The sequence below is a fragment of the Electrophorus electricus genome, chromosome 6, assembly GCF_041902795.1.
Source record: "Electrophorus electricus isolate QZ-2024a chromosome 6, ASM4190279v1, whole genome shotgun sequence".
Lineage (NCBI taxonomy): Eukaryota > Metazoa > Chordata > Actinopteri > Gymnotiformes > Gymnotidae > Electrophorus > Electrophorus electricus.
In genome coordinates, this window is record NC_137502.1 from 37,092,056 (window position 1) to 37,112,291 (window position 20,236).

Genomic DNA, 20,236 nt, shown 5'->3' on the forward strand with positions numbered 1-20,236 from the left:
TAAATGGTTGCTTGGTCGAGTTAGGATCAAAATTCACAAAACCACCAAAGTAAAGTTATTCTAGAAACCACCAGACTTCACAGGCGCTTATATTGTTCCGCAATTATCAATAACAACAAGAACAAAAAAAAATCATTTCTTTGTAATTTGCAAAGTGGACTTACACGTGTGTGGATGGCGCAAGGCTTCAGATAATGACCTTTTATTTTCGCCTTATCGAATACGTTATTGTGCTTTACATTCCTAGACCAGAATCGTGGGAATCCAGTAGCAGTTCTCAGCAAACGTCATCATTTATTCTAGCTACACAGCAACACTACGCGACCCTGCTAACTACAGAAATTGCGGTGAAATCTGGCCCCCAGGGAAGTGTAATTTGAGAAACATCGCCAGTCTCCGCCATTTACTAATTAAGCATATGGATCAAACACGTATTTTTTGCCACTGACTGTTGTGAGACTTTGAAACATAGGGGACAGTAGCGGCGCTTCACGTCAGGGCGCTCAGTAGCTGCTACTTTCATCCCGGTGCGTCAGAGAAAAACTACCAAAGGAATAGTGTAAATAACTGTATAATAATTCTGCCTAATAATAACTCTGTATCAAACACTTTTTAAGATCATTTTGATTCATTTGTATTAGGGTTTAGAGACTGTGCAACAATATCATATAATGTGATTAGAATTTTTTTAGAATTTAGCAGCAGGATGTTCAGTTTAAATACAGTAGCAGTTTAAATACAGTAGGATGTTCAGTTATACAACAACAACCACAACAATACAACAACAACAACAATACAAATAAATGACAATATAAATACCAATAATAATAATAATAATTATTATTATTATTATTAGTAGTAGTAGTAGTAGTAGTAGTAGTAGTAGTAGTAGTAGTATAGGTAGTAGGACATTTATTGATTGATTTGGAAACAATTTTGGTTTAATTTCGTTAATACTGCTTATGACCTTGATACAATTTACTTTAAAACCAAACTAGATCAATGCGACATTATAAATTAAACGTAAACTATATGCTTTCATTTAATGTAATTTATGTAAATACATTTCCGGTATTATAGCTATCTATCTTATTTCCGTTGTACACGCGGTGTGAAATTCCTGACCCCTGCTGAGGGTGGAGAGTGAGGGGTCGTAGCCTATTTAAATCTATCGTGATTTTATAGCGATGAATTACCCGACAGATTTTTTTTTAAATAATTGAAATGGAGCTCCTGCCACGAACAAGACGTGACGCGTTTGAAAACGTTTGTGCTGATGTAGATATTCTATGGTTCACATGAACAAATACATCAGAAAGCTTTATGTAAAAGCTTTTCCACAACGAAATTCATGCGCAAAATAAAATTCAACCTTCTGGATAACGAAAGGATATAAATATTTAGTTAAACTTCAAACAGACAACCTATGGAAACAATCGGCATTATTAATCTGCACAGATGGATAAAATTAACCATATAGATTCGTCGTAATTAAACTTTCAAATAATTCCAAATTATTTATAAATGTACAATTCTTCGTTGTTAACCGTGATAATAATAATAATAATAACAATAATAATAATAATCATCATCATCATCAGCATCATCATCATCATCATCTCTGGATAACACACTCCAAATTGTACCAACAGTCTATAGCACTAATATTTTTCTGTCCCTCAAGGTCCGTAAAGCTCTCCTTTCAAAGTGTAGCTTATGTTTTGCGTTACACAATTTCTTTTGATGTTACATGTGATTGTACAATGATACTGGGCTTGCCATACATCCAGTAATAACACCTGGAAGGAAATAAGCCAGTCAGCTATTTAGCGCAGCACGTCCGACATTTTTCAGGGATAAACCAGTTTACACCTTAGATCTGGTGGCTTCGCACGCTTTATACTTCTTTTATATGAACTAGGAAAAAACTCACTTCAAAGTCGAGCTGAGGCCACAAATCCGGAGGAACCGGGCAGTCAACCGGAGTGGAAGATTTAGTTCCCCCCCGCAGGACGTCTGCATGCGCGCGGTGAGAGCCGTATATCCGCGCGCGGGAGAAAGGTGCCGCAGCATTTTTCTGTATATCTGTGCGTTTGAAGGGACACTAGGAGAAAGACGCTCTGACGAGACACGCGCGTCTTTTCTCTTTTCTTTTTTTATATACACAGAACTGCTTTTTGTTCCTGATTTTTTCATTTAAGGGGGTAATGGAAGGGGGGGGGGTGTTCGTTTGATCACATGATTACAATTCACCTGAGATACAACAAAGGGAGCAAAGAGAAGGAAAGCTGGAATGAGAAAGAGAGGGAGAGCGCGAGACAGAGAGATGCACTCATGGTTAGGATTCCCTTATCAGAGTCAACATTCATGGATAATGAAAAAGGCAGTGATTTTTGGAGAAAAGAGGGAGGGCGTCGTGAGATGGAAATACAAGGGGTTATTGTTAAGCAGAACAGCGCGTGTGTTTGTGTGCGTTAGGCCCGTCTTCTGCCTCGTCTCTTCTTTCTGTATTTTCTGCAAATGCTGTTTGGTTTTAAATGCGTTCTCTGTGTATTTAAGTGACTGTGCACTGATGCAATTATAAATCTAACACAAACGCGTGCAACAGTGGACTGTTAACCGGCGGTTTGTGTTTCAATCCTAGAGCGCGAGAATAGTAGCGGCCCACGGCATACTGAAGTGAAAACACTCCAACTAGCTAAAATTGTTAGAATCAAATTAATATTTACTACAGCCTCTGTACACTGTAATATATAAATTGGATTTTTCTACCGTTCTGCTAATTTACTTTCTTTTTTATTGACGGTATGGTTAAAACGTAGGCTATTTGCCACGCTATTTCATCTTATAATTCATTCATGTCCACAGACATTCTGTCGCGAGCATGCGTCATGCGTAAAGGTACGCTACTCTTGAGGACGTTATTGCGCACAGCAGGTGCGCGAGCTCTTGGCAGGCCACTGGCTGAAGGTTTGACCTGCTGACAGATTCAGGGGCGCTCCACGAGGTAGGAGCTGGTGGGTACCCCTGACTGCCCTTTATGACCTCTGTTTTACCCCGCGGCTGAAGAGGTCACAGCGGTGAGCTAGTTTCAACAACGCTCCAGTGTGAGACAAGCGCATGCGGATAATTAAGTCTTAGAGCTCAAATCTCTAAGGAAAGACTTCAAAGACGCGGCGGAACAGTCTGTCACGATGACACCAATCAGCAACAGTTAACTGTCGTGGATTTCTTGAAAATACAGATAACTCGAAACTTTGTTTTTCAGCCCAAAACATGTTTGCTAAAACATACACATTCAGCCCAAAACATGTTTGCTAAAACATACACAAACAGCACACACACTATTAAGCAAAACAAAACATAGCATAAAAACAAACAAACAAACAAAAAACAGACATATCACGTTAACATATGATACCGTTTAGCGAGTAAATTAATGCAAAATATATAATGCAGTCAATAAACTGTGAATAAGCATCTGGATGCCTAATAATATTATAGTTCATATTTGCTTTTAATTTAATAATAATCATTTTATTTAATCATTACAACTGTGTAACAATTAAATCATTAATTTGACTGTAAAACTTAATTCTAATTTTCTGATTTTTTATTTTGATTGTATTCTGATTTTCTAAGCAAACCCTTATGGCTGTTTTGGACGTGTCCGTGGCATGAAACAGAGGTCTCTAACACTAATGTGTATCACGCATTTCACGCACAAGTTTTTCGCCCCGCACCACAAAAAAATAAATAAATAAAAAAATAAAAATAAAAAAGTGATTATAGGTACAGATATCACTAGCTTTTCTTGCGGGTCATCAAATAATAGCCACTCAGCGCATAAATTCATGCATTTGTTGATGGAGGCTATGTCAGTCTTGAAAATATTAAGTTCTCTATGAATCTTAATACCCTAAGAGGCCTGATATCGTAGATGATTTGTTGCAGAAGTCCCGCCCCCCGATAGGCGATACAAGGGTATCATAAGCAGCCAATCAGCGCTGGTGTAGAAACGTGTTCGCTGTTGCTTTAAGAGATTTTTTCCAGCAAAATGATTTTTTTCTCTTTCCTCACACAACGGAGCTCTTTAAGTCCCGGCGCGCGACACAGAGCGGGCATTCATAGCGGGGCAGCGCGAGCGAGGGGGCTGGGGAGTGAGCGCGAGCGTCACTTTGGAAATTCGGGAACACGCGGACTCTCGTGCTAAGCGGGCAACGTCAATGCAGAAGTAAGACGCTTCGCATTTTGCTTATTTAATTTACAATTTGCTTTCTTTTCTGACACTTCGATTTTTGCAAACTTACAAAGTCTGGAAACAAAATATTGAATATTTAAATTGCACATATTATTATGTTATTATTATTATTATTATTATTATTATTATTATTATTATTATTATTATTATCCTACCATTAAACTTTCACGGCTATAATTAACAGCCGCTGCAATGTATTAATCGAATAATTTGACGTTTGGGCTTTCTGGCTTTCTGTGAAGTTGTAAGCAACGCTATGCTCAAAGGAACGTGAGCCGTATACTCGAAAATATGGATTTAATGGACAAGCAAACAGGGAGTTCAAATTTATTAAAAACTTGTATACGACTGATAAAACTACTGCTTTGCTTCTAAGTGTGTTTTCACAACACTGTGATATTCGAGGGTATTTATTTATTTACATTCGTTATCGGTGTTAGGAACACTGGTACAGTCTTTTGGTGTAAAATGTCGCAAATTATAAAACTCTCTCCACAGGTTATTTGAATTTTTTTGCATTTTAGCTGAGACGTCATACAAACACTCGAAGTTTATATATATATATATATATATATATATATATATATATATATATATATATATATATATATATATATATATACACACACAAACACACACACACTTTTATATTGTATACATACATACACACACACACTTTATTTATATATATATATATATATATATATACAAAATATGTGTATATATATATATATATATATATATATATATATATATATATATATATCTTATATACACATATTTTGTGTGTGACTATATCCTAGATAGATAGATAGATAGATAGATAGATAGATAGATAGATAGATAGATAGATAGATAGATAGATAGATAGATAGATAGATAGATAGATAGATAGATAGATAGATCTGTTTATATATATATATATATATATATATATATATATATATATATATATATATATATATATACATACACACACAAACACACACACACACATATATATATATATGTAAGTGTGTGTGTGTAAGTGTGTGTGTGTGTGTCTTTGTGTAAGTGTAATACACACACACATACATATATATATATATAGAGAGAGAGAGAGAGAGAGAGAGAGAGAGAGAGAGAGAGAGAGAGAGAGAGAGAGAGAGAGAGAGAGAGTCAGAGTCAGGTGATGACGTGAGGCTGCGTCTTCCCTTTGGCTCAATACGTATCTTAAACTGGAAGCAATACATGCACGCTTGTCTCTAAATGTCTGGAGTGCTCCAGCAGCAGTTTCTGACAACAGTTCTGCACTGGCATCCGCGAATTTGGGGCAAATGATTGTCCAGCGAAGCGTATAAGCGCTCCGAGAAGCTGATCTGCAGTGAAAGAGTTAAGACGTGTTGGATATTCGTCGTATTACCTAACAATACAACAAAATACTGGCTACATCCAGTGTAGCTATGGCGAAACAGCTTCTGACCAAGGTGTGGTCCGTTTAACCTTTGCAGTAAATTGACAGCATAACCAGAGAAAATAGGAGCTTCATACTGACATTTGTCCAGTGAAGAAAAAAGTGTAACGAATTCGAAACACAGAGGTGCTCTGTTCCGTGAGCCGAGGTCGTGCGATCATAGGCGGGCGCACGACCTTGATGCCTTGAGCTTGTTATTCGTAATACATAAATGAAAATCGACCACCTATTTCAACTATAATTTGAGATGAGTTTACAAAGTAAACGCCATATTGTGGGATATAGATGATTAGCAAAAAGAGAAACCGCATTCATTTTGAACATTCATCTCAATATTTATATTAAGATTACAAGGCCAAGCGGATAGCAGCAGTTTACTGGCAGCTCAGCGACATAAATCTAATAAGACTGGGTAATGAACTTATGACACCAGGCGGGCTGTCTGCTGGCTTTACGGACAGGCTTCCCCGGACACCTGTCTTTTGACGTTAATTAAAAGCCGGTTGGGTGAAGTCGTGCAGGATGACGTGTTTGTGTGTGATCCGATCCGTTCGGTCCGTGGTGTGATTAAAAGACAGTTTAAGGGCGGCAGAGATATGCCACCCTATCGGTTCCCCTCTCGGCCCCTTCCAGTTGGATAGCGTGTAGCGTAACTTAATCCCCTCACAATGATACGGTCGCGTCCGAGTAACAAATGGCGAACGGACGAGAGATGACAGCTCCTGCGCTATTACTGAGCAATGTTTACTGGCCAGAACAAATGAATGTTAACGAATCCCAGGTCCGCTTTACCGTTCTCTTTAAGAAATTAAAGAGCATGAATTTAAAGTTCATGGGCATTTAAACCTTTGACGTAGGCCTAGGTGTACGTACTACGCTAAAAGTTAGATTTCAAAGTAACGTGTCTTCAGAAATAGGCTGTAATGGTTCTGGACGGTCCGCCATGCTTTGACCGCTATATAGAAGGCTATGGCTTATGTCCCTACCAACGAACACTGTCCAATTCAGCGGCGCAGCTCCACACACGAGCCTGCCCACACGCGGTTAGTGTTTCCAGCGCCGGCGCGTGTTTATCTAGGCGGCCCGGGATGAAGCGAAGCCCTGTGCTGCTGCGAGCGCGTATTATTCCAGCACTCTCTCTCCGGGGAACCTGCAATAACTGCCAACCCTTAAACAGTAGCTTGTTAGCGCGAGAGAAGCCGAAACTGGAGCAACACACACCCCCGTGCCGGGGTGACCGCGGCACACTGACGCCAGCATGTGATTGCGACGTGACCCTAGAAAACCAAATGAATTACGAATATAGCTAGGCCTTCAGACGTGCTCGTACGAATGGCGCTGCATGGGTACATGCAGTCGTATGTAAGACGGCATGCGGAACGTATACGAAGTACTACGTACCGAGGCCGTAATGCTTATCCGTAATACGTACCGAGGCCGTAATGAGCAATGCACTAATCCAAATAACAGATGAGTTTTATAATGTACGGTAGCTTTCACAGGTCAGAGAAAACACACGCCCAGAAATTACTGCCATGCACTATATTGTTATGTGATGCGCGCGATCTATTGCCTAAACACACTGTTGATTTCTTTTACAGGCTTTTCCATAGAACTGACAGACTGTTAAGTCCCAACGGTGCCTGGGCACGGTGAACGGACAGTGCTGATATCACGCGAATGGAAAGACCTGTACGGGGGAACTCCAACAGAGGCTCCAGCGAACCCTGGGCAAACACAGCCCTGTAATCCTTATACTCAGCCTTAGTGCGGTTTACACGCGGATCACCATTTGTACATTTCTCCAAAGCAAGCGGAGAGTTTATAGTACTGAGAGAGAGAGAGAGAGAGAGAGAGAGAGAGAGAGAGAGAGAGAGAGAGAGAGAGAGAGAGAGAGAGAGAGAGACCGACTCCATCAGTTGTTTGACAGATTTACCTGCAGAGCAGTGCGTGGGGGGGAAAAGATGTCGGGAGAAGAACAGAGTTTATCGGAGGTAGAAATGAGTCCCGGGGTCTCGGATGACGGTCATTCGATGTCACCAGCACACTCTTCAAGCGCGGCGGGCGGGGGAGACTCGCCTCTTTCCGGACAGCACGCACAGATGCCTGGAGTGAGCGAGGAAGCGGCCGGGGTCTCTGGCGCAGTCAAATCGGACGACGATGACGACCGCTTTCCCATCGGGATCCGCGAGGCGGTCAGCCAGGTTCTCAACGGCTACGACTGGACGCTAGTGCCGATGCCTGTGCGCGTGAACACTGGCAGTAAGAGCAAGCCGCACGTGAAGAGGCCGATGAACGCGTTCATGGTGTGGGCGCAGGCCGCGCGAAGGAAACTGGCTGACCAGTATCCGCACCTGCACAACGCAGAACTCAGCAAAACTCTGGGCAAACTGTGGCGGTAAGTAGCCTCTACTCTCAGGGCCAAGGACACGAACGCGTTGTTAACATACTTTTTCGGTTTTACCGAAATAAACCATATAGATTGCTTACGTCTTTAACACAAATAATCATGAACAAGCTATTTAGTGTTTTTTTTCAAATCCTTTTTATAATATCTTCAACCAATCTGCTCACTATTACGCACCTCACGCACAGAATCACATGTTAAAGTTTGAGCAAGAAAACACTCTCGCGCAGTCCGAGGAGCGCACGCGGCGGGGTCGGAGCGGCGTTGTTTTGAGCGATATATTAGCAAGAAAAGCGTTTCATAATGCAGATCCTCAGCAAAGCCGTTACTGGTTCTCACTCCCGTTACTGGGTCACACTCCCTCAGATCACACTAACGTAGACCAGGGACCAGAGCATGCTACCTTCGCTCTCTAATGTTTTAGGTACTGAGGCTGTGTTGTCTGGTTGTTTTATAAGGTCCGGGAAAACTGGAGTTAATTGATACGAATTAGATTAATGAATATAATTTTATTAGATTAGCAATGCCGTATCGTGTACATACAAACAGTAACGCGAGAATCGTGTCATATATAAGCAAGGTGAGGGTAGTGCAATCATGACGTCACCCTTACAGCCCTGGCCCTTCCCCGTCAGCGCGAAGCCTGTGAGAGGCAGAACAGACCACAGGCTGGGAGACTGGTACAGTCTAGGGGTTGTTCAGGGTGTTTTTTCTGGGGTTTTTTTGCATTCTGTTTTGTTATTGTTAATTTTCATCAGTCTATTTTGGTATGCTGTTTTATCTTAATGATTTCGACAAAAGAGGCCTGGGAAAAAAGTTGTGAAAAGTCACTCTGTAAAGAACATTGTGACGATTGTCAGTGAGTCATTCTCATAATAATGTAATAATGTAACAGTGCTGAGCGTCTGGCCCCTCTAGGGTGCTGCAGTGTAGTGCCTTGCTCCCCTATGTGATCAACGGCTGATACACATTTGTCAGAGCCCATCCGAAAAAGGGCTGTCCAATCCCCTGAAATGGCATAAGAGCTTAATTTGTGTTTTATGATACCTGACCTGCAGTCTGACTCTGTGTGTGTGTATGTGTGCACCACAGACTTCTGAATGAGAATGATAAGAGGCCATTTATTGAAGAGGCAGAGCGTTTGCGTAAGCAGCATAAGAAGGATTACCCCGAGTACAAGTACCAGCCACGGAGACGCAAGAATGGAAAACCAGGTACCAGCGCTGAGGCTGACGCCCATGGCGACACTGAGGTCAGCCACAGCCAATCACATTACAAGAGCCTCCACCTGGAGGTGGCTCACGGAGCAGGGGCAGGGTCTCCTCTGGCTGATGGACACCACCAACATGCTGCAGGTGAGATACATGCTCCACCTTGAGCAGTTGCCATGATGATGTTCCACTGATGCACTAAAGGCATCCTAGGCCTTTTCTTCCCTGAGGTGATGGCGTCACCTGGAGTCCCTGAATCAGAATAGCCACGCTTCCTCTCCTGCGTGCCTTGCTCATTATAGGAGTGAGGTGTGCAGACTGGAAACATTATGTGCAGCATGTCCTACAGTGTAGTACCCTCACTTCCTCACTACACTGTAGTACCCTCACTTCCTCACTACACTGTAGTAACCTCACTTCCTCACTACACTGTAGTAACCTCACTTCCTCACTACACTGTATTACCCTCACTTCCTCACTACACTGTAGCAACCTCACTTCCTCACTACACTGTAGTAACCTCACTTCCTCACTACACTGTAGTACCCTCACTTCCTCACTACACTGTATTACCCTCACTTCCTCACTACACTGTATTACCCTCACTTCCTCACTACACTGTAGCAACCTCACTTCCTCACTACACTGTAGTAACCTCACTTCCTCACTACACTGTAGTAACCTCACTTCCTCACTACAATGTAGTACCCTCACTTCCTCACTAGAATGTAGTACCCTCACTTCCTCACTACACTGTATTACCCTCACTTCCTCACTACACTGTATTACCCTCACTTCCTCACTACACTGTAGTAACCTCACTTCCTCACTACACTGTAGTAACCTCACTTCCTCACTACAATGTAGTACCCTCACTTCCTCACTACACTGTATTACCCTCACTTCCTCACTACACTGTAGTAACCTCACTTCCTCACTACACTGTATTACCCTCACTTCCTCACTACACTGTATTACCCTCACTTCCTCACTACACTGTATTACCCTCACTTCCTCACTACACTGTAGTACCCTTGCTTCATCATTACACCCTTACTTCCAAAGTTGAATAACATCACCTTACATGCACCCACCTAGAAATACATCTAACACATTGTAATATGTTTATCTGTGCAGTATTGTGTGTTTACATATTCAGCTAACACATTGTAATAATATGTTTATCTGTGCTGTGTTTACATATTTGTCTAACTCATTGTAATAACATGTTTATTTGTGCTGTGTTGTTTACATATTCATCTAACACGTTGTAATAATGTTTATCTGTTCTGTGTTGTATTTATGTATTCATTCTTCCAGTTATTTTATTGAGCTCTCAAAATATCCATAAATTAAACACAGCAGTAAAATGAGAATGAAAATTGAGTAATGAGAAAATCCTGGTACAGTTAAAGCTCATATGTCTTTTCCCAGACGTGCATGTGACCTCTGAGCATTGTCTCTGGTCTCCTTTGTGTGCAGGTTCAAATCACAGCCCCCCCACACCCCCCACCACCCCCAAAACAGAACTCCAGGGGGGCAAATTGGTAGAGGGAAAGAGAGAGGGTGGGGCCGGCTCCCGGAGCTCACTGGGGGTGGGGTCAGATGGAAGCTCCTCCTCTTCGGCATCAGGCAGTGGCAAGCCGCACATTGACTTCGGCAATGTGGACATTGGTGAAATCAGCCACGAGGTGATGGCCAACATGGAGCCGTTCGACGTCAACGAGTTTGACCAGTACCTGCCACCCAACGGGCACCACCCCGGGGCCGTGGCCCAGCAGGGATCAGGGGCAGCGGCCAGCGCAGGCTCCTCCTCCTACTCATATGGGATCTCGTCGGCGCTGGCGGCGGCCAGCGGGCACTCAGCTGCCTGGCTGTCCAAGCAGCAGCTGGGTGCCGACGGCGGGAAAACACAGATCAAGAGCGAGACACACTTCTCTAGTGACGCTGCGGGTGGAAGCGCCGCGGCTGGCTCTCACGTCACCTACACGCCGCTCAGTCTGCCACACTACAGTTCCGCCTTCCCCTCGCTGGCCTCCAGGGCGGCGCCCTTCGCCGACTATGCCGAACATCAGGCGTCAGGGTCATACTACGCCCATTCCAGCCAGGCCTCCGGGCTTTACTCTGCCTTCTCTTACATGGGCCCCGCCCAACGGCCCCTCTACACAGCCATCACTGACCCCACCTCTGGCCCACAGTCACACAGCCCCACCCACTGGGAACAGCCTGTATATACCACTCTATCTCGGCCATGACATTCCGACAGACCGGGCGAATATGATGATGGTGTTGAACAGGATGCTGTCCTGGAGGCGTTTTGGATGAAGACACGCCAGGGGGAGGGGAGAGGGGAGACACATGGAGGTAATGGAACATAATGCCATTAGATGTTCGCTAGTTGGAGTGGTGTGAGCAGATATGTCTCACACTCACCACAATCTGAATATTATAATTAATGGTGGTGAATAATAATCAGATAAGCCAATAAGCAGATTGGATATTTAACAAATTTGCATAAAGTAAATTCTTATCTCTGCAGACACATATTTCCATCTCGGGCTCGCACATGGGTCTTAATTACAGACTATAGACACTTAACATCCTTCAATGCTTTCATGGAAATCTAAACACATTTACAAAAGCAGCAGAGATGTGACTGAACATGAGGAGATGGCCTTCTGTAGCTTTTTACTGAACAATACTGACCAAAGTTTAGAGACCAAACCTATACAGATGAAGAACCCTGACAGTTAGGAAGAGATCACACACACACACACACACACACACACACACACACACACACACACACACACACACACACACACACACACACACACACACACACACACACACACACACACACACACACACACACACACTTAGTCTGGTTCTGTTAGCAAGTTGTCATTTCAGGAGCCCCACTGCATAACAATATAATTTTTCCACTCCAGTCTGGCTGGATAGGAAGTGATAGTATTTTCTCCAGCACTGATATAAAAACGAACACTCCCTTTAACATATACTCGCATATGAACTGAAAGACAATATTACCTGTACATTTAAGAGTGGATCTTTTTTATGAATTAATAATTCTTTCTTATTAACCAAAACAAGGCCATTTTGTTTATATTAAAATTCTTTGTTATTATCTTTACCATTGATGATATAATTATTGTCATTTTTGTTGCCATAGCTACACTGAAGCACAGCACCACTGTCTTACCTTTCAGTAATGAAATTAGTTTGAACTTTCATAAATATGTATATACCAGTGTGGCTGAATGATCTGTACATATCATAACAGTTCTGTAACAATTATGTTGTCCTTTTTTTAATGCATCATTATTGAATTACCACAGAGAGAGAGAGAGAGAGAGAGAGAGAGAGAGAGAGAGAGAAAGAGAGAGAGAGAGAAAGAGAGAGAGAGAGAGAATATGGAACAGAACTCTCTAGACTTACTTACAAGTCTGTTTGTTCACTACATGTGCTGCAGTAGACTGAAACTCAGTAGAGGCAGAATCTTGAGATTAATATATTGTCCACATTTGTGCCAGATTTTGCATTTTTGGCACAAATGTAGACATACACATATGAAATTATTAGACTATATCTTTTATAATTAATATAGAATTATAGTTGGCAGAATTTATGATGGAATAATTAAACATTTGATCATGGGACATAATCTATATTTTGCTCCGATAATATGACTCAGAACCCACAGGATCTGGGGAAATCCAGGTGACAGGCTGGTCAATTTGACAATGTTGTATCTCTCTAGTGGTTGGTTTGTTTTCACTTCATCTGCTTTTAACTTTAGTGTTTTGTTGGGTTAAACCATCTTTATTTAGTAGTATTATTAAAAAAACTAAACTAAATTTTAGGAACTACATCCTACAGTAGGTGCCGCTTGTTATATATTTCAAAATTATTTATGTTTTTATGTTTTTATTTACTGTTAATGGTTTTTCCTTTGTATTATTTCTGATGTGAATTTTTGTATCCCATGCTTGGTGTGTGTTCTTTTGTACTTGCTGAGCTCCTGCTTAAATGTGACCCAGAGTGAATAACAGTCTGAGGAAGCAGTTATGACTAACCACCCTCCTCTCACACTCAATAAAGCAGCTCAGAGTGCCTGGCTTCTGGACACCTCCTGCTCTGAGCATGTGTTATGATGCACCACACAAAAACATACGTCACTATAAACCTTATTACTACTGTCATCATCATCATCATCAAAACATTGCTGCAACACATTTTAGAAAAAAACTCTAAAAGCAGAGAGAGCGAGAAAGAGAGAGAGAGAGAACGTTGGGCTGTGGCAGAATGAGCTGCAGGGCGGAAGGTGTACACCTACACTGATCTTCCCACTTAACCAAACCTCAGCACCACCGGAGTGCTGGATCAGGATCTGGAGATGGAACAGGAGCAGGAGCTGGAGATGGAGATGGATCTGGAGCTGGATCTGCCCACTTCCTACACCACCCCAGTCCCGGGCTCTTTATAAACGCATTCCTGCAAGTATGTGTGTGTGTGTGTGTGTGTGTGTGTGTGTGTGTGTGTGTGTGTGTGTGTTACAGGCTAAGCCTGATTCCTAATTCCCCTCATTTAATCGGCTGTGTGATACTTTACGTTAAACAAAGAGAGTCATTCAGCTTGAGCAGTGAGAGACACAGCACAGAAAGAGCGAGAGAGACAGGCAGAGAGAGAGACGGGCGTGAAGTGAGCTCTAGCCTGCAGCTTTGCTGAAAAACAAAGTGGCATTTACATTTTACATTTACATTTACGGCATTTAGCAGACGCTCTTATCCAGAATGACTTACAAAAGTGCTTTGTCAATTACTCATAGAATACATTCTAGCCATTACAGTAGGTTATTCTAAGATATAGTGAACTAGAATATTGTAGAAATACAGGGATCAATACTGATGCATAGAAGTACAAAATACATACAAGCTCTATTTTAGACAAGTGCAATAATCAATAAATACTGGAGTTTCATAAATGTAGTGGCACTTATGCTATGTCTGACGCAAGCACACACACACAGCCTGTACTGCATAGACTGTAATAAGATCTAAACATTTGGAGAGTAAAAGAAACGGTATCATCTCGTCACACCATTCAACAGGAGTGTGTTGTCTGTTTAAAGATAGACGTGTGAAAGAAGTGTGATAATCACACACTCTTCCAGCCACATCTGGGCCGTGGCAGGCTAGGAACAGAGAGGGAAAGCACAGGAAAGCCAGACTAAGCAGCTCACGTACGGTAAATACACCATTAACATGATGCAGCGCCTGAATCGGGCTACTCACATCTCACATCAGGAGAGAAACACACCCAGACAAAGGCAGAGACTACAAATCACTCGTTTTACATGCCACTGGATACCTAAACATGTAGAAACCCACTTTATTTAAAGATGTTATTGACAAACAAACACCATTACATTTAGGAACTTGTTGCAGTGTACATGTAGTGTCTTCACTACACATTATGATGACAGTGACAATGTCAGAAGGAGGCAGGGTTTTAGATGCTGTCTATGCTCATCTTGACACTGCAGCTGGATGACTCAACAGGCTTCCTAATATAAGACGCAGTGGGTTAACAACTGACAAAGTGCATATGGTAGAAGTGAAGAACAACAAATTAATTGCCTCGATTTCAACAGACTGATCAGCAAATGCACACACAAGCACCTCCACCCATGACCGATAGACAAGTTCCCCTTTAGTGTTATGAAGAAGGCTGGAATTTCAACATGCATCCAAGAACACACACACCATCCAGAATTTTTATAAAAATGTTTATTGCATACATTAATAAAAACAAACTAAAATTCACTTCATACATTGAAAATTATTCCTCAAACAAAAGTCTAAATACAACTAGCTCCCCCTAGTGGATGGAGCTGCACTTGCACCTGCAGTGCAGTGTAAGGAATGGGGCCCCGCACACTTCTTCTCCATCTTTCTTTAATAGTGTGTGTTAACTTGAGTGTGTGTCGGTCTGTATGTGTGCACACACAAGTTATGAGTGTGTGAGAGAGTTGTGTGTATAAATCCAGACTAATCAGAATGAGACAGATCCATCAGTGACGTGTGTGTGATCAGTCAGTGATGATGAGCTCATCACATCCCCAGTCTTCGTAGCTGCCATCGGGCAGGTACCTGCGGATGATGATGGGGATCTTCCTGCTCCTGCAGTGTAAGCACAAACAGCTCATCACTATCACACTACTACTACTACAGCATGGGTTAGTGTAAATACAAACAGCTCATCACTGCACCACACTACTGCTACAGCATGGGTTAGTGTAAACACAAACAGCTCATCACTATCACACTACTACTACTACTACTACTACTACAACTACAACAGGGGTTAGTGTAAACACAAACAGCTTAGCACTGTATCACACTACTGCTACACCATGGGTTAGTATAAACACAAACAGCTCATCACTATCACATTACTACTACAGCATGGGTTAATGTAAACACAAACACCTCTACTATTAACTGTACTACTAACACCTCTACTAACCCTACTACTAACATTACAACTAACTACTACTACTACTACTATGTGTAGTGACCCTTGCTGGCAGCCAGGAACAGGTGAGGCAGAGTCTCCTACTTGAGTTCCTTCATGGCGATCTGCAGAGGGTCTGTTTCTCCCTCCAGCTCCACCATCACTGGTGCGCACATTCTGCCAGACAGGAAGTGATGTCACTTGGCAGTCATTGCCTTAAGACCGCTACATCCACAAATCAGAAACCTCAGGACAGGGCTGTCCAAACCGTTCAAAGGGGGCCAGTTTGGACCACATCAAAATGCAGAAGGGGCAGACACGTAGCCTATAGATATCAATAAACTACTCAAAATATTGAGTAAAGATATTTTTAAAAGCATATAGTTTATTTAATATTTCTTAACTACAGTACTTTTTTATGCAATAACTGAATATTGACTAAATCACATCATAACTAGCTCTGGTAACGTTCTCCTGCCACTCTACTTTTGATACATTTATTGAACTAGTTGTGGAGCAGTTTTATTCATTCTAGATTACAGTGAGTTATACTGTGTCCACAGTCATCTGTGTGACTTTACTCATGAACAGAATTTGAAAATTTGGCCATGCATTTACAAATGTGAAGATTTTAGCTGAAATAGCTTACTCTGTTCCAGTTCTCATGCGGGAAATAGAGACATAAAGCAATGTAGCAGACCAAAAACATGTTGGCTGATTAAGTTTAAGGTTTTAAATGTTCCTTTGTACACCCAGCTGCACAGCTGCAGAGCTTTGTATACCCAGCTGCAGAGAACACCACTGTGTGTGTTGTAGAGAACACTGTAGTCAATTATATAATCCATAATCTATTCTAACTACCTGAGATGTCCAACATCAAACATTCCCCACCTGCCCAAGCTGAGCCCTCAATCATACTCAAGTAATCAGTGAAGAAGTGAAAGTGGCTTCTTTCCAGTGGTTACAATAGCTGTTGAGCCACTAGCAGTGATGCTATTTAAACTGCACAGCACAGCTGTGTGCACATGAAGTGTGTTTCCATACTGCATACGTAATGTGTGTGAACTCACTCAATTTGCAGGGTGTGGATGTGTGTGCATTATGTGCACAATGTTTGTGTGTTTACTTACGTGATTTGCAGAGTGCAGGTAAGTGTGTGTGCACAAGTGTGTACTTACGCGATTTGCAGAGCACGGGTGCCCAGTACTCGTGCTCTCTCATATTTGGTCATGTAAGGGGTTGTGATTCTCTTCTGGTTGGCCTGCTGCCCCTCCCCTGCAGGAAGGATCTGCACATTCTCCTGATCCTCCTACACACACACACACACACACACACACACACCTGAACCATCTTAATTTTTAAATGGTTTTACTCAATGGTTCTATTGTGGACTGACACACTCTCATACAAGTTCTCCTGACTGACACACACAAACATGCTCGAATGTTCTCTAGTCTGACACATACATACGTTCTCTGACAGGAAAAGCACAAATGTTCTCTGGACTGACAGTAGAAGCAATTTTTTCAAGGGGTAGTTGCTATCAGAAGGAAAAAAAATACATGGAAGACACTGCTGCTGTAAAGTATCACAGAGAACCAAAAAAATATATATAAATAAATAAAGAAAACAAAGCCCACAAATTTTAGGAGCGCCAAAGTGTGAATGGCAGAAAGAGAACCAGACAGATTAAGGCGGTTGGGTTAAACCCAGCTGGCTAAATTCAATCAACTTCGCAGTATTCACGATTCATCGATGTTAACAATGAACATCAATCAGGTAATAGAACTCTTACATCTTCCACGTTTTCCAAGTCGTCCAGCCCCTCGTCCTCCTCCACATCATCGAAATCTCCATCATCAAAACTACAGGACAAGACGCTTTTATAACCGCATGGCCCACTTTCATTTACAAAAGCTAGTTGTTAGTTAGCTAGCGCTGTACAGATACATTATAAGGTGACGGCTACCCTCACACCTTCAGATATGTTAGTTATACCGGAACGCTTCTTCTACACCTTCTCCGGGTTCTGTAGCTGGTTAACATGTAAGCAGTAACATTACCTAGTTAACATGTGGCGTTATGTAAGATAACATTAAGCATGTATGTTGAAAACACTCTGTGGTCATAACCGTCACGTGTGCTTTCGAATTCACCAGAACATTCCTTCTAGCTTTAGCAACATTTATGTGCGTGAAAAAAACACTTACTTATCTTCGTTGTCAGACATGTTTGTTAATATCGTAAACGAAAATGAGGAAGGAATGTAACAAATTGGTTCAAGTTGCCCACCACAGTAAACGTAAACCACGAAATGAAACCCGGAAACCGGAAGTCATGTTTCCTTTCGTAGAGAAATAAGCACGTTGGGGCACCGGGGTCCGTAAATTCAATAAACGGTGAGGAATAAAAATAAAAACAATAATTAAACAAAGTTCACAATTCATGTATATTATACGTCTCATACAACACGTTTGTTTGTTGCTCATCAAATCATTTCGTTTCGTGACTGCTAACCTTTTGCTCCATTCACTACCCATGAGATTAATAAAAAATATGTTGCCAACTGTCCAACCAGAACGTTTTGCTACAACATACAAATTAGTAGTAATGTGCAATTATTACAATATTCATTTTTGGTTGATCAAAAATACCAGTTTGCCTTTTTATTTTAGTGTAATCTTGGTGTAGTTTAAATGGAAACTGAATTACGCAACATTAAAGAGAAACTGGTTTCTCACCAGTTCAGTTACGCACTCTATTCCAGCGCCCTCTGCGGGTACTCCACAGGCACACTCCCATCAGCCTGAACCTGACCAGCAAGAGCTCTTACATTTACGGTATTTAGTTGACGCTTTTATCCAAAGCAACTTACAATTATGACTGAACACAACTTGGGTAATTGAGGGTTAAGGGACCTTGCTCAGGGCAGCTCAGTAGTGGTAGGACTTCAACTAGCCGATTACTAGTCAAGTACCTTAACCACTGAGCTACCACTGCCCTTTTACTCCGGTTACTGCACATACATGGTATGGTTAAAGGTATAAACACAGCGTGACCAGGTGATGAGACGGTGTGAAGGGACATCTGTCATACAAGGCCTGTGTCTCCAGTTTGGGGACATGCCCAGTGCGAGGAGTCTGCTGCTGTTGGTTTGCTAAATTAGGAACTCTGGGTAAACTAACCTGCTCAGCTAAACCCGAAATAGCAGGATTACTGCCTGCTTTGTAACGTTAGCCACAGAGCACTCGCTGTGAGCTGTACTGGGTTCAGCTGTGCCAGGAACAGTTGTGCTGGAATCTGCTGTACTGGGATCAGTTGTGATGGAGGATCGTCAGTACTAGTACTGGGAGACGTATGTGATGAGTCAGGCGATCAGGCGTTTCCATAGAGACCATGTCCTCCGCATGTAAGAGGGGTAGAATCCCCAACACACACTCCCGACACCCCAAACGCCTGCCAGCAGTGATCATAATCATAAACACAGCATACTCTTAAAACGCATACACACACTAAATTATTCTTTACACAATCCTAGGTTTAGTGACAACTCTCTAAAGTCTCAACACTGACCACGGTGTAAACGCCGTAATTGCTGTAGGCCTTTTCTTGCTGAACACTAGAGGACGCAGCAAACTAACGCACGCCGTTAGAGGGCAGGCAAATAAGAGGCTGAAGTCCATTAAATACCGTGAAGTATTAGGTTAAACATATTTTGATGCATTTTATTTGGCAATGCTATACATTATGTAATATTTATTAGTCTGTTTTAAATATTTGGTGTATATAATTTTAAGGAAATATTTCTAGTATTTATAAATGAAGTATTTATAAATGCTAAATTTATATTATGATTTTCTAAAATTAATTAATTCATTAATGAATCCCACACAAACTTCAAACCTGGTATGTTTAAAGTTAAACTTAAATAATGAGCATTTAACAAAAACATTCTTCATGCCAGTGGTACACAAAATGTGTATCGGCGGCACTCTGGCCTCCAAAAAAAAAAAAAATCAAAATGAGGTACGCTTACGGAGATCAAATTTATATAACATGGATATATAGTTAGTTATCATATCATTTATCATGTATAAGCAAATATCATTTAAAAGCAAACAACAAGCCCACAGGAGAATCTGGACATTAGTGTGTGTTAGTATGTTAGAGTGGTGAGGAGTTAACGTCTCATTCAGAGTGTGATCAGGAGAGGAAGTGTGACGCGCCATTGAGGAGCGAAGTTACTGGGCTAAAGCATTGGTAAATGTCAGCAAAGCCCAGGAACCGTTGGAACCCTCTGATGTCCTGGGTCTTGACTGCTTGGGTAAAGTGGTGGGATGGAGGAATTTCTACCCGACACCCTCATG

At 41.8% G+C, this 20,236-nt stretch overlaps 2 protein-coding genes and 1 long non-coding RNA gene across 5 annotated transcripts in view; 1 reads left to right on the forward strand and 2 right to left on the reverse strand.

Moving 5' to 3' along the window:
• LOC118241259 (uncharacterized) overlaps nucleotides 1–2,335 on the reverse strand; it is a 29,410-nt gene extending 27,075 nt beyond the window's left edge. The window contains exon 1 of one of the 2 annotated variants that reach the window (XR_004775940.2): nucleotides 1,934–2,335. This is a non-coding gene — a long non-coding RNA (uncharacterized LOC118241259). The remainder of the gene's footprint in view (nucleotides 1–1,933) is intronic. The other variant, XR_004775941.2, reaches the window with a different exon arrangement.
• Nucleotides 2,336–4,111: 1,776 nt separating this feature from the next.
• Nucleotides 4,112–13,481, forward strand: sox10 (SRY-box transcription factor 10). Its single transcript, XM_027026867.3, has 4 exons — nucleotides 4,112–4,234; nucleotides 7,316–8,112; nucleotides 9,214–9,476; nucleotides 10,815–13,481. The coding sequence occupies exons 2-4, from the start codon at nucleotides 7,679–7,681 to the stop codon at nucleotides 11,585–11,587; spliced, it is 1,470 nt and encodes a 489-aa protein (XP_026882668.2). The 5' UTR covers nucleotides 4,112–4,234; nucleotides 7,316–7,678; the 3' UTR covers nucleotides 11,588–13,481.
• Nucleotides 13,482–15,125: 1,644 nt separating this feature from the next.
• On the reverse strand, nucleotides 15,126–18,237 carry polr2f (RNA polymerase II, I and III subunit F). 2 transcript variants are annotated; one of them, XM_027026840.3, is made up of 5 exons: nucleotides 18,080–18,236; nucleotides 17,665–17,734; nucleotides 17,048–17,178; nucleotides 15,975–16,046; nucleotides 15,126–15,535 (listed from the first exon to the last, which is right to left on the reverse strand). In XM_027026840.3, exons 1-5 carry the CDS (start codon nucleotides 18,097–18,099, stop codon nucleotides 15,445–15,447), a joined length of 384 nt encoding a protein of 127 aa, XP_026882641.1. In that variant the 5' UTR covers nucleotides 18,100–18,236; the 3' UTR covers nucleotides 15,126–15,444. The 2 variants fall into 2 exon arrangements, with proteins under 2 accessions (XP_026882641.1, XP_081572897.1); XM_081716771.1 differs by lacking the exon at nucleotides 15,975–16,046 and having other exon boundaries at nucleotides 18,080–18,237.
• Nucleotides 18,238–20,236: the final 1,999 nt, after the last annotated feature.

What these genes read in the sequence shown, in the direction of transcription:
- polr2f (XM_027026840.3), bottom strand. Translation starts at nt 18,099, where the DNA reads ATGTCTGACAACGAAGATAA. An exon ending in ACTTGGAAAACGTGGAAGAT is followed by an intron (nt 17,179 to 17,664) that starts GTAAGAGTTCTA and finishes GTGTGTGTGTAG; the next exon opens with GAGGATCAGGAGAATGTGCA. An exon ending in ACCCGTGCTCTGCAAATCGC is followed by an intron (nt 16,047 to 17,047) that starts GTAAGTACACAC and finishes CCTGTCTGGCAG; the next exon opens with AATGTGCGCACCAGTGATGG.
- sox10 (XM_027026867.3), top strand. Translation starts at nt 7,679, where the DNA reads ATGTCGGGAGAAGAACAGAGTTTATCGGAGGTAGAAATGAGTCCCGGG. An exon ending in ACTCTGGGCAAACTGTGGCG is followed by an intron (nt 8,113 to 9,213) that starts GTAAGTAGCCTC and finishes TGTGCACCACAG; the next exon opens with ACTTCTGAATGAGAATGATA. An exon ending in ACACCACCAACATGCTGCAG is followed by an intron (nt 9,477 to 10,814) that starts GTGAGATACATG and finishes CTTTGTGTGCAG; the next exon opens with GTTCAAATCACAGCCCCCCC.